This window comes from Haliotis rubra, unplaced genomic scaffold, assembly GCF_003918875.1.
Source record: "Haliotis rubra isolate DU_JTF1 unplaced genomic scaffold, ASM391887v1 Scf684, whole genome shotgun sequence".
NCBI lineage: Eukaryota > Metazoa > Mollusca > Gastropoda > Lepetellida > Haliotidae > Haliotis > Haliotis rubra.
In genome coordinates this window covers 210,698-224,463 of record NW_025767395.1, presented here as the reverse complement: position 1 = coordinate 224,463, position 13,766 = coordinate 210,698, and the positions used below count along the sequence as shown (strand labels likewise).

General features: G+C 41.5%; 1 protein-coding gene and 1 long non-coding RNA gene across 2 annotated transcripts in view; both read right to left on the bottom strand.

The window, feature by feature from the left end:
- Window positions 1–12,651, bottom strand: part of LOC124258139 (cell adhesion molecule 4-like) — a 49,948-nt gene extending 37,297 nt beyond the window's left edge. Inside the window, exons 1-2 of the mRNA XM_046692212.1 lie at window positions 12,334–12,651; window positions 11,348–11,647 (exon numbers count right to left, since the gene is read on the bottom strand). Of these exons, the coding sequence (XP_046548168.1) occupies window positions 11,348–11,647; window positions 12,334–12,619 (586 nt within the window). The 5' untranslated portion in view covers window positions 12,620–12,651. The remainder of the gene's footprint in view (window positions 1–11,347; window positions 11,648–12,333) is intronic.
- LOC124258154 lies at window positions 5,174–6,297 on the bottom strand. The gene is made up of 3 exons (XR_006893521.1): window positions 6,236–6,297; window positions 5,696–5,717; window positions 5,174–5,261 (listed from the first exon to the last, which is right to left on the bottom strand). It is a non-coding gene; the product is annotated as an uncharacterized LOC124258154 (long non-coding RNA).
- Window positions 12,652–13,766: the final 1,115 nt, after the last annotated feature.

Here is a 13,766-nt window from a genome sequence, read left to right as displayed (position 1 = left end):
TATTTGCACGGCTGAACTTCAAGGTATCTAGTCGTTCCTCCAAATCTCTGTACTTCTTTTTGGGGACAGTCTTTGGCCGGCATTGTACTGAAGCATCTTTGCCGCGTTCATCCTCCAAGAACTTGGCCATCTCGAATAGGTTAGGATGTTGTTTTACCACAACCTTCTTGAGACGGCCATGCCAATTGCAACCCCGGAGGTTGTTGTTTGTGCGGGGGGCCGTCAGTATTTTTGGTACAGTCGAAAAGATTCACTTTGACTTCGCTGTGTACAGGTCCGTGGTTGTGGTCTCCAGGTATTTGGGAAATTATGTCGTTCACTGTTAAGACTGATATGCAGTCGTTCTGAATGCATCTCCACGAGATCCATTTTCCCCTTTTCTTTTTGTTCACAATAAACATATAACCATTTACATATATATATGTATGTATGAAGAAACCAATTGTGCATTTTCCACAACTGAATATGTGGACATGATGATGAAAACTGTCAATTCCAACATTCTTATAGCTTGCAAGTTTGTGTAAGAACTTGAATAACTCACTACTAATGAACTGAGTGAACTAAACTCACTCACTAAACCCGCTGCTTCACATGTCAAGCCACTGGTACAAAAGTCATATTTCGTTTCCTGAGTGGAGACATTTTACATTTTGTAGAAAACCAGTGTACTGATCCCTTAAAACAACACCGTTTTCACAACATCAAACATCAATTAAATTTGACAGAAGTTTTTACTTCAGGTGTTCTGGCACTAACCCCTCGATTGGTTTACTTAAATAAGTAGTAATGTTGAACATGAAATCAGTGATTAGAGATCAATAGCAGTACAACTGCATCACAAAAGGTTATTCCCCGATTTTCCAATATAACCATTCCTAAACACGACGTCGGACGACGTCGATTTTGTATTTTTGTCGTAGATCATTCTTGTGTATTTCTGCACGACGTCGTCGTCGACGTAGTCTTTTTAATGCCCACGACGTAGTTCTTTTTGTACGCGCCACGCGATGGCAAGTATAGGAAACCATAGTTTCACCTGTAACCCCAGATGTACTTTGTATCGAGCTAGTAACATCCATTTTATTATCTTTAATCTTTCCACACAAAATGTTACCCGAAACTGGATGAAGATCAAAATAGTAAGGCGAAGCCAATGATTATAGCACACTGAAGTACACACTGGGGCACACATAAAGATCCAGTCAAAGTCAGAACACGTGTATGCCCCAGGGGCTCAGTCTGCTACAACACAGCCCAGCATCTTGCCAAACTACTAGCACAATTGGGATTGGAAGGAAACTCCTACATCAGCAATTCCAGTACCTTTGTCACAGGTTGCATGGTTAGCGTGTCATGCAGTCTTCCAAATGCCCTTCAAGGACTAAACTATCGGGCAAAAGAAAGTTACCATTTTTAATGAAATTGCATAAACACCCAAGCAGAAAACATTCGTCCAAATATAACATGCTCCCAATAAAAACGAAGGTGTCCGAAAACATCGCCTGAATCGTCCTGTAGTCATTGTAGTCAAACTAAACTGTGATACGGACCTCACTGTTTTACTGTATTTTGTCCAAAAATATGCAATGATAATATCTTCAAACTTTACTTCTTTTGTAGTGCAGGCCACAGGCCTACATTTCAGAATTACAGAGCGATACATACATGTGCATATTTAATGAATAAAACAATAAGTTAATTTACAAAATATGCGAAAAGTAAATATGATATTATTGGCATAGGACTTAATCTCTAAGTGAGTGAGTAAGGTTTTACGCAACATTCCAGCAATATCAGGGCGGGGTACACCAGAAATGGGCTTCTCACATTGAGCCCATGTGGGGAATCGAACCCGGGTTTACTGCGTGACGAGCCAACGCTTTAACCACTAGGCTACCCCACTGCCCCCTGAATCTCTAAGATTCATTGAACTGTGTATATAAATAGATAGTTTTTTTACAATATATGGATTGACAATTGACGTGACCATATCAGACTTATGAGTAGTGGGACTGGAATAGAATTTATACCTAAATTATTCTCATCGCGAAATGGCGGCACTATTGTCCATCTTATGTAAACTTTTAACTCACTCACTCAAACGCTTGTGGGGCGAACAACTGAATGAAAATGCAACCATTTTGGGGTTTGAACACACGATCATATGTTCTTGGAAAGGTTTACGGAAGGATGAATGCAAGAAGAAGACAAAAAATAATCATAGTAATAAGTTTATTAAGATGTCGCAACACAACATCAGACAACATATAATGCAAAGTAAAGCCACTCTTTTTCATCGATACCAAAATATCCGTTCATCTATACCTAGACTCACCTACATAACTAACTGTACACTAACATAAGAACTTGCATAAAGTGACAAAGAAAATATCGGCAGCATAAAGTGACAAAGAAAATAACGTCTGCATTAAACGACAAAGAAAATACCGTAAGCATAAAGATGTAAAGAAAACATCGTCAACCTACAGCGAAAAAGGAAACATCGTCTGCATAAAACTATAAACACAATATCGTCGGTAGAAAGGCACAAAGACAATATCGCCTGCATAAACTGTTGCCTCACTTGAGGCTGCACCCCGTACTGTGGTCTCGTGGTAGTCTGTTGGGGACGATGAAGGGTGGAGAGACGTGTAGATGAGGAACTGTACCATCAGTTCAGGCCCTACCTGGTGTCGTGGTCCTCTGTAGAGGAGACTGAAGGGTGTAGAGACGTGTAGATGAGGAACTGTACCGTCAGATTAGACATCTGTGGGGGACGATGAAGGGTTGAGAGACGTGTAGATGAGGAACTGTACCGTCAGATTAGACCTCACCTGGTACTGTGGTCCTCTGTGGGGGACGATGAAGGGTGGAGAGTGGTGTAGATGTGGAACTATTCCGTCAGATTAGACTTCTGAGGGGAACGATGAAAGATGGAGTGACGTGTAGATGAGGAACAGTATCGTCAGTATAGGCTTCACCTGGTACAGTGGTCCTCGATGAAGGACGATGAAGAGTGGAGAGACGTAGATGAGGAACTGTACCGTCAGTTTTAGCTTCACCTGGTGCTGTGGTCCTCAGTTAGGAAGTTGAAGGGTGGGGAGACGTTGAGATGTGGAACTGTTCCCTCAGGAGTCGCTCGTAATCATGTAGGGGTAAGACATCCCCGTCGTTGTTGGAAGCACAAGGTACATCACTGAAGTCACGGGACAATCTCTCTGCCATCACAGTAAGATATTCACTACATCTGTAGTTACAACATTACACTTACATTGCAGATAAAGTTGTTTTGCACAGAAGTGTATGTATTTTGCTTTCATGCAGCGTGGAACAGAAATCATAAATGGATTGGAAATCCTAAAAAAGACAGTGATCATAGATTGCAATCCTTTCTTAACAAATCGTACATTTGTTACATAGATCCAATTGCTACTTTCTCCGTCATTTCCACAGATAATCTATACGGGCTTCGTTTATTCAGTTAGGGTATAATTTTCTGGGGTAAGTTGAGTAAATGGAGTTTAACACAGGAGATTGCCACTGGACACATATATGAGGGTTTGTTAACTGGTTATTACCATACCTAGCTCCAACACTTAAGGTCAAACAATAAACTTATGTACCTTCTGTCCTGGTTGTCTGCAAACAAAGCAAATGTCAAACTTGTAAATTTCTAAACGGAAAGATTCGTCCACGTTTCCATTTACTGAATAACAGTTAGTGACTGAGTCGCTGTTAGCACAGTCCATCAACATCACCAAAACCAGAACACCATAAATAGGGCTTCACACATTGTACTCATATGGAGAATCGAACCTAGGTCTTTGGCGTGAACGCCTTAACCACTTGGCTCCCGACCGCCCAAATTACTGAATCAAAACAGCGTTTACAAAATAAAATGGAAAAAAACGATTTCAGCATATGAAGGTGAACTACAGACATGCCTGTTTGCTGTTTAACGCTGCATTCAGCAATATTCCAGCTATATTACGATTGTCTGAAACAATGAAGACTTGACAAGAAAACCCAGTGATTGATATAATGAGCATCGATTTAAGCAATTGGGATACTGGGGTATACATGCATGACCATAATCAGCCAGCGTTTCTCACCTGTCATGACGAGCTTGGAAATAGGTTGCAGAAGACCAGATCTGACCTGGTTCTTCACTTTGGTGTAAGTTCGTGTTAGTTGTGGTGTGTTGGGGAGAGGAGGAGGGATTGAAACTTACATTGCATTCAACAAGATTCATGTATTCATCGCACCTGTTACGTCCTTGCAGACAAGAATAGTAACTGCTGCCACCACAACTGCCACAGCAGTGAGCATAATGGAGTAGACAGCTACGATCGGGACGATGTCGTCGACGTTGTCATCACCTTCTGATATAACACACAGTTAACACATATGTAATTAGTATGGTAATTCATATGAGATCGCAGAAACGTATTTGAATTAAAGAGATGTTCTGTTAAAATTCCTTGTTCGTTTTAATGCATATATTGGTTTTAAAACATAAGGAGGAAATAGAGGAAGTTCAGGGTTTATTGTGTGTCTATTTTGAATGAAACATCGATCCTTTTTTATAAGCTAACAGAGTCCTGTCTACATCGTATTTGAAACATAAAAGATTCGTCGTTAATATTCCTTATTCCTTTCAGTGCATAGATACTGGGTTTAGGACATTAGGAGGAAATACTATTTGTGTCTACTTTTTCAAAGAAACTACGATTCTTTCCCTGTCTACATCGCATAACCCAACAAAGGAATCAAGCAATGAAGATAAAAGAATCATTCTTGATGTATGACGGGAAGTATAACCGTTACAGCTGTCCAGGCCAGTGGATCTGTTTCCCCAACATGGCATATCACCGAATCTTGGTTATGTACATTAAGGAGTGCCATAAGTATTATAAATATAATATAAACGATTTGGCATAGGAAATGTTTATTTACAGTATATCAACTATTCTATGATTGATATTTTAAATCATATAATCGGTATTTTTCCCTTTCCTTGAAATATTACACCGTAACCTTGACGATTTGACTTATATCCAATGTATATTGGTTTTAGACACGACTACTATTCCAGGCTTCTGGGCTTCAGACTGGAGATAGTTTGAGCTACATTCAATCGACATATCAGTACCATACACTCATAGTTCGAGTTTCACAGCCGTTACACATCATGCTTGTAGTTAACCTTTAGACACCAACCTTCTATTTCCTGGTAGCTCCCGTCGTTTTCGTCTTCCCTGTGATACGAAACCAAGCCGATAAAAATGAGTATTAAACTTGAGTAAAATGAAAGAAAATTATAAAGCTGTGACACACTCTCAATTCACATCGCTCCGAATCGTGCATAGTTTTGCTCTGATAGCTATGTCGGTTTGTTTGTTGTTTGACGCCGCACACAGCAATATTCCAGCCAAATGGCGGCGGTCTGTAGATAATCGGGTCTGGACCAGACAATCCAGTGCTCAACAGCATAAGCATCGATCTACGCAATTGGGATACGATGATATGAGTCAACCAAGTCAGCGAGCCTGACAACCGTATCCCGTTTGTCAACTTTTACGACCATCATGGGTTGCTGAGGATCAATTCTATATCAGATCTTCAGCTATGTATCACTGAGTGGAGATGAAATATTTATTCATCCTACTTGAAGATTGATGAAGATACTCACAGCTGATGAACGTATCCTCTCTCTGAAAGTGACAATGTTCAGCAGTTAATTATGCATACAAACTGCAAGGTTAATCACAGATGCCTGTATTATTGTGCACCGATCACATATCCGTACATGTTTGAATATAGTGCACTGATCTAGCACCGTAGACGCGATATATGGACAGCATCCGAAACAAGTTTCAATAGAAGGTCAGTCAGTGAGTGAGTGAGTTGGGTTTGACGCGACTTATGGCAATGTTACAGCAATATCACGGCAGGGGACACAAGAAATGGGCCTGACACATTGATCCCATATCAGGAATCGAACCCGGGCCTTCGGCTTTAACGCTTTAACCACTGGGCTACCCCAACGCCCAAGGTCACTCGGAGCTAATAGTTATGATAGGCCTTTAGTTTTTCTATGTTGACAGATAAAATTCCAAGACTGTTTTTAGACATGGTACATACCATTGCCCATTTAATAATTCGCTATGACCTGTTTATCTGAACTAATTCATGTGACGTTTAAGGGTCTACGATGACGTACAACACCAACCTTCTATCTCCTGGTAGCCCCCGTCTGTTTCTGCGTCAAGGATGTATCTGACAACGCTGGGGGAAAAGAAATGTAGAAAGAGGTTCAAATCAAGGAATATTTATAAAAACAGTCCGCTTTCCTTAGAGAGTTGCAAATCACAAAATAGCTGTCAAAATGATATGAATGAACCACTGAGAAAATCAGTGAAGACACTAGGTGTTCACGAAAATACAGGTAGTTCACGCCCTTGAAATATTTGCCTGGAAGAGTAATAACTATCCAGCAGCTCATTGACTGTGCGCCATTGATTTAGATTGTGCTCCATATCACACAGCTATTCATTAGTGATATAGCTAGTCAAATTGTGTTGGTGATGAACTGTTTACCCAATAGCCTTGAAGGATTGCAGATACTGTCAACTGTTTACGCAATAGCCTTGAAGGAAAGCAGATACTGCCAACTGTTTACCAAATAGGCTTACCATCTGGATAGCAGATACTGCCAACTGTTTACCCATTTGCCTTACCATCTGGATAGCAGATACTGCAAACTATTTACCCAGTAGCCTTGAAGGATAGCAGATACTGCCAACTGGTTACCCAATTCCCTTCAATGATAGCAGATACTGCCAACTGTTTGCCCAATAACCTTGAAAGATAGCAGATACTGCCAACTGTTTACCCAATAGCCTTGAAAAAGAGCAGATACTACTAAGTTTAAATTTACCCATTTGCTTTACCCACTGGATAGTAGATACTCACCGACTATGAATGTCTTCCCTTCCTGAAAGATATAATTGTGTAGATGCAAAATGTTAGATGAAAAATATATGATAAACGAATTGCTCGTATACTTGCATACTTTTGAAGTAGACATAAATAACTTGAAATTTGTACAACGATATGTGACTGTCAGCTAAGTAACACTGGTGTCCTGAAGTCCTTGTTGGGATGGTAAAACTAGTGGTTAAAGTGTCTCCCGCTGGGATATTGCTAAAAGCGGCGTAAACATCCTCACTCACTCACTGAAAGCTTAAGGCCATCAAATATGTAAATGTGTGCACACTATTGATTCATATCTCAAATGCCGTTCAAGCGTCTTGATGGTTATAAAAGAGAAATTATTCATATTTCTCAAGCTGTTCCAGCATCTTTAGGGTTATAAAAGAAATGATTCATATTTCTCAGGCTGTTCAAATGCATCTTGACGGTTATATAAGAGAAGTGAAATGAGTGCATGTTGGACTGAAACACACACAGAAAAGGACATGTCAAGTAGATACCACCATAGATTTAAGTAATTTACATCTTACAGCTCATGTAAGCTTATGACATAGATATTCAATTTTCACTCTATTCATGGGTGTGAAAGGTTTTCCATATAATCTCAATAATGGTGTCTCTTAAGGGTATAAACTCTTCACACCGAACACCCGGGTTCGATTCCCCACATGGGTACAATGTCTGAAGCCCATTTCGGGTGTCCCCCGTCGTGATATTGCTCATATTCACTCACTATAAACTCTTCCTTAAAGGCTGGTCTCAGATTCAATTTCCCCACATTTACTTCCCTGAATGAATACTAATAGACACCATCAAGGACATCTTTACATTTAAACAAAATCCACCACACGGACGTGAAAAATATGATATAAGGAAGTATAAATAGCACAAAACGATCATTTGAAAATGTATAACATGTCAATATAAAGTGAAATGCTTGCCAGATAACATTTTACTGAGGAACTGGGTGGAAATGGACATCAGATGCTACATACCGAAGTATTATTTAAAGTTATAGTAAAGACATTATATCTAAAAACATATTAGTATTGCTTAACGTTTGTATAGGTGTATATATACTGACCAGCAATAAAAACGCAACTCAGAATTCATGAAAATTGTACTTTTTCAGCATGAGTTTGGATTTGATACTTTAACACAAGTATGATGTGGTGATGATAAGCATTCACCATGCAGGATGGTGTTCCAAATCATTAGGGAGAAACAAGCAAGGATGAAATGCATGACACACGTGCAGAGTGTGGACGTAGGGCTACAAATGCAGGCAGTGTCGTAATGCTGTCATTTCACCGCAACATGCCACGTGTAAGTGAAATGGAGAGACACCAAGCAATAGGCATGCTGAATGCTGGAGTTCGACAAGTTCGTGTAGACCGACATTTTCAGGTGCACCCTTCGACAATAACTCGTCTGCAGCAACGGGTAGTGGCAACTGATCGCCCCCGTTCCGGTACGACCCTGTGTGACGTCACAAAGACAGGACCGGATAATCCAATTTCAGCACCTCCGGAACCGTCTGCAGGCGGCAGTAAGCACAGCTAATGCCGTGATTGGGTCTATGGGGCGCCCTATCAGCGAAAGAACTGTGCGTTGACGACTCCTAGCGGCAGGCTTACATTGCCGTCGACCTTACCGTGGACCATTCCTCACCAACAGACATCGACTGGAACGGCGCCGTTGGGTGACCAATCGAGGTCACCATGGTTAAGCCAATTCTGTTATACGGCTGCGAAATATGGGGTTTTGAAAACTGTAAATCTATAGAATCCGTTCATGTAAACTTTTTACGCAAATTCATTCCCGTTAAGAGAAGCACGCCTTTATAATGCTATCTGGAAAACTTGGAAGGGTACACCTAAATAACTCTATCAAATGTCGCATGGTATTTTTCTGGGATAGACTCCTATCTGGTAAAGAACAAAAGCTGTCAACAATTGTATACCATGTTTTATATAATGAAGCTTGCATAAACAATAGCAACAAAAAATAGATCAAATCCGTGGAAGCCGTTTTGAATGAAACAGGCTATAGCATCTGCTGGGTAAGTCAACCAGCTGTCTTTCTCAATCAAATTAAAACTATTATCTCCTTAGGCTTAGATGATATAGCAACCCAAACATGGCGCGCAGAGATTTCGAGTTCTTCTAAGGGTACCATGTATCGCGTATTCAAATCTGAACTTGTCTTTGACAAATATCTCACATATATCCCTTTCTCCCTGGCTCTTAAATTTCGAGATTCAGTGTGAGCTTTGATTTCTTGAATTGCTTTTCTTTTGCTGGTCAGTATTGGTAGATATCAGTTGTGGGGGTACAACGTATTCTGAAGTTACCATCCAACACCGCCCTCTCCGCCTATCTCACCCAAAGCGTTGTCCCACACTGTCATATATAATTCAGTACATGTGTGGATAAAGAGTCCGCTCGTCACGCCGAAGACCCGGGTTCGATGCCGCACTTGGGTACAATGTGTGAAGCTAATTTCTGGTGTCCCCCGCCGTGATATTGCGGAAATATGGCTAAAAGCGGCGTCAAACCATACTCACTCACGTAAAAGAACGTGTCTATCTTTCTTATGCACTATCATCGTGTGACTGTTCATTTGAAAGCATTGACCTTGCTATTCTATGGAGCCAACTATTTCCGGGTGACGATACACTGAACACACACATCGATTGCATGATGTAAACGTAATGACAGCTTTACGTGACTCTCGGGTTATCGTCATTCACTCTCACATCACACCGTATTACCTCCACGTCTCTGTTTTCTACAAACAACAACGATGACGACAACGGCGATGACCACGATCAGGACGGAACAGACAGCAGCCACGGGGACGATGGAAGCGGCACCAGATTCAGTATATTCACGTGCTGAAACATTTACTGTTGACAATATTCAGTTCCGTATGCATACGAGTATAATCATGTAACATCAAGCCTCTTCGGGAGGTTTTAACCCGATTCAAAACATATCAAATGGGTTGACACTTGCGATGTTCATCTGAAATAACCTTTCCGTGCCAAGCTCTGTAAGTGATTGATAAGGTACGCTGTACATCCCCAACAACAACGTTATTGTCAACATCAGCTCCACAGGAGGACATGCAATGTCGGTAACATCAGTGTTCTCATTTGTGCAGGATGAAGAAACGGAAATATGTAACGAAAAGTGTCAAATTATATTCCTCATATAAATAGACTTTCAGGAGCACTGTATTCTGTAGGGCTAGGTTTCTAATTGATTTTTTCGAATTAACGGGAACATTTGGGAATATTTGAGAATCTGAAAGTTAAGAATCATTGGGGTGATAATGCCATCAGATCATAGTGAAAATCAAATTCTTCATCAATATTACGGCTTCAAATGGTTAATTGTTTTTAATCTTTGAGTGACATCTAAAGGGTCTTTGGTTATTTTAAATCTTTGGGTGCCATTACTTTCGGTGTTCTAGCAGGTGTTCCAGCAGGATCATGCGTACGAATAGGGGGTCGTCCCAACAGGCGTCATCCCCCAAAATAGGTTGTATATAACAGATTCTGTTACTGAAGTGTTGACTTACAGACGACCTCCAGCGTCAGGTGCCGTGATGCACTCCCATGTGTGTTGTTGACGTGACACGTGTACAGTCCAGACACAGATACATCTACAGCTGGTATAGACAACACAGCCTCCCCCTGTCCTGTAATCACCGTCTGTCTGGAAATGTTCCACCAGGTTACAGTACAGGCAGGGTTACAGTCAGCAGAACATCTCACAGCTGCAGGTTTCCCTTCTTCTACCTCCAGCTTGTCACTTGTGCCGTCAAACTGTATCTGGTCAGGTCCATCTGGAATGCATGTGAGATGGTCAGCTGAGAAGCTATTCTGAGATATAAGTGCAGTTTGCTTCGGTGAATGAAGACATGTTCTTTGGTTTGGCCTGTTGTCTTGGGATTCACAAAACTGGTAAACGTCTCAGATTCGTATCAATTTATGCTTTCTTCCCACAATAAGTACATACTACAACTTGAAAACCGTTGTAACTCACTCACCCACTCTGTTGCTATGTACAACTCTTGACAACATATCCAGGTGAGCTTACAATGCCGGGAAACTATCAACATGTTCGATAGCCTCTAAAACTCTAAAACTTTGAATCGATCATTAAATTAGACCTGCCTATATTTCCTATCCGAACTTTCACAATCATCATTTCTGTTCTCTTTACACAGAACACGGTACTTCAGCAAAGAAAGATGTGACAAAACTATCACTCAGAAGCACAGATTCAAAGATAAAATATACGAGGTTCCTATACCGTAAAGAAAGTAAGTTCTTACTCACAGAGAACATCCAGTACATATCCGTGACTCCAGTTAGACTTCAGCCCCTCCTCCACAGTCTGGCAGCTGTAGATGTCTCCCTGGTTCTCTCTGCTGACGTGGGTTATTGTCAGGTCATCTCTACCTGTCGGAGACTCATCACCAGATTCTACCCGGGTCCTGTCCCTCCTCCAGATGTAGGTCATAGTTAGTGGGGGATGGTCCAGGGGTAGACTCCGGGAGGACGAGGAGCATGTCAGGGTGACATTCTCACCTGATACAGGTGAGGCAGGTCCGGTGATGGTGGGTGTGGTTGGCTTCTCTGCTAACAAATATAACAAATGTGCTGAGACCTTAACACGAGTGCCATTGAACAAGATCTTGCTGAATGCTTTCATACTTGTATTTATATACTATTCATCATTATTATCTATCAAATGTTAAATAGTTAAAGCGTTTGCTCGTCACGTCGAAGACCCGGGTTAGATTCCTCTCAATGAGTGAAGCCCATTTCTGGTGTCCTCCGCCGTGATATTGCTGGAATATTGCTAAAATCTCACTCACTCACTCACTCACTTACTCACTCACTCAGTGTTCCATAGTTACAGCAGGGAATACATGTTGGCTGGATCCTAATACTCCTAACCGTTTTGTTGATTAAATATGATAGTTACCACATAACTACTGGCTTCCTCTACTGAAATGAGTTAAATGTACTTTCCGGAGAGGGAAGGGTCGACGGTGTCACTACAAGATGCGTTATTACAAATTGGGTTAAAAGATGCAAGACTGATCGACTCTGCGCCATTGCTTCTTTGTCGGTAAATACAGAAGAATAAGCATAATTCACCATCACACATGCATACAAACCACAGACACATTTCACCTCACCTAAAGTTCTTCTACTGCAATAGAAGTTGAACAGCTATTTATTTATGGTGGAAATAAATTAAGACAGTCCAACTTTATTCTTCAAATAATATTCTGTTAATTCCATATTCTACTCACGTGCTACAACGAGGACCTGTCTACATCCAGTAACTGTCTGTCCATTGGTTCCTTGACAGTAGTAAGTACCAGCGTCCTGTACAGTAACATTGTAGATGGTAAACCTCAGCTGTCCTGTCTGTGATGGTGAGTCCTCCCTGGTGTATCTGATCCTGGTCCTGTAGCCAGTGTGACTGGTGTTGTGTACCCATACACGGTGTGACCTAGGCTGGACCAGTAACAGTCTCTCAGCTACCGAACCATTCACCCATACGTAGTATAGGAAGCTGACATTCGCTGGGTTCATAGTTATGTTAACATCGTCGCCAACACGTGTAACAGTGTGTGGGTATCCAGTTGTCATGCAGGCAAGACCTGCACGCAAAACATATATTCGTCATTAAAACAAGGTTAACAGCTAACAGAATTATTCAAGCACGTTATTGAAGTCAGCTCAATATAATCCTAGTTGACAGATACATACCATACACATATAAGCCCCCAAACAAAGAGACAACATCATGTAAGGGGGGAAAGAACTTTCATGAACAGGCGTTATAGTATTTTCTGTGGGTTGAGTTGTAAATGTAAATGACGATATCGTAAGTGATATCGATGGACCCTAACGATTGTATTCTTAATATCTATATATACTGAGTCAAGAAAGAAACTTCACATTCTTTCATCAGGGCACTATAAAGAACAAGAGATTGTAAGATGGTTAAATTGTTATTATTTCATGGCTGAGATCTGTGTGATGTACTCGATTCCCTGACAGTGCCATAATCAGTTCCATTAGGCTACACCGCTGTTCCAAAACATGGGTATACAGAATGTCAAGTCACAAGAATAAAAATGCGAAATTTCTCAGTTCAATATCGTGTATGGCCACCCCGCGCATTCACCACTGCCAAACACCGTCTCCTCATCGACTGCCTGATGCTTGTGAACACGTGGTTGGGGATTCTGCGCCATTGCTCTTGCAAAGCAGCGCCAAGTTCCTGCAAATTCTGAGGTTGGTTCCTAAGACCACGAAGCCTTCTCCCAAGTGCATCCCAAACGTGCTCTATTGGATTAAGGTCAGGGGACCTCGATGGCCAGTCCATGACGTTGACTCCAGCGTTTTGAAGGAAATTTCGTGTCAACATCGGGGTATGCAGCCGAGCATTATCATGCTGGAACTGTAGACCTGGGCCATGAGCCGCCATGAAAGGAACGAGTTCAGGGGTGAGCACATGGTCGCGGTAAGCAGCAGCTGTGAGGTTTCCACGGATGACCAGAAGTCGGGAACGGTTGTTCCCACAGAAAGCACCCCACACCATGTAACTTCCGCCCCCGAATCTGTCGACTTCCTGTACACAACATTGGGCATACCGTTCACGACGTCGTCTCCAGACTCTATGCCTGCCGTCAGCGAATTTGAGGGTAAACCTGGATTCATCGCTAAAGACGAC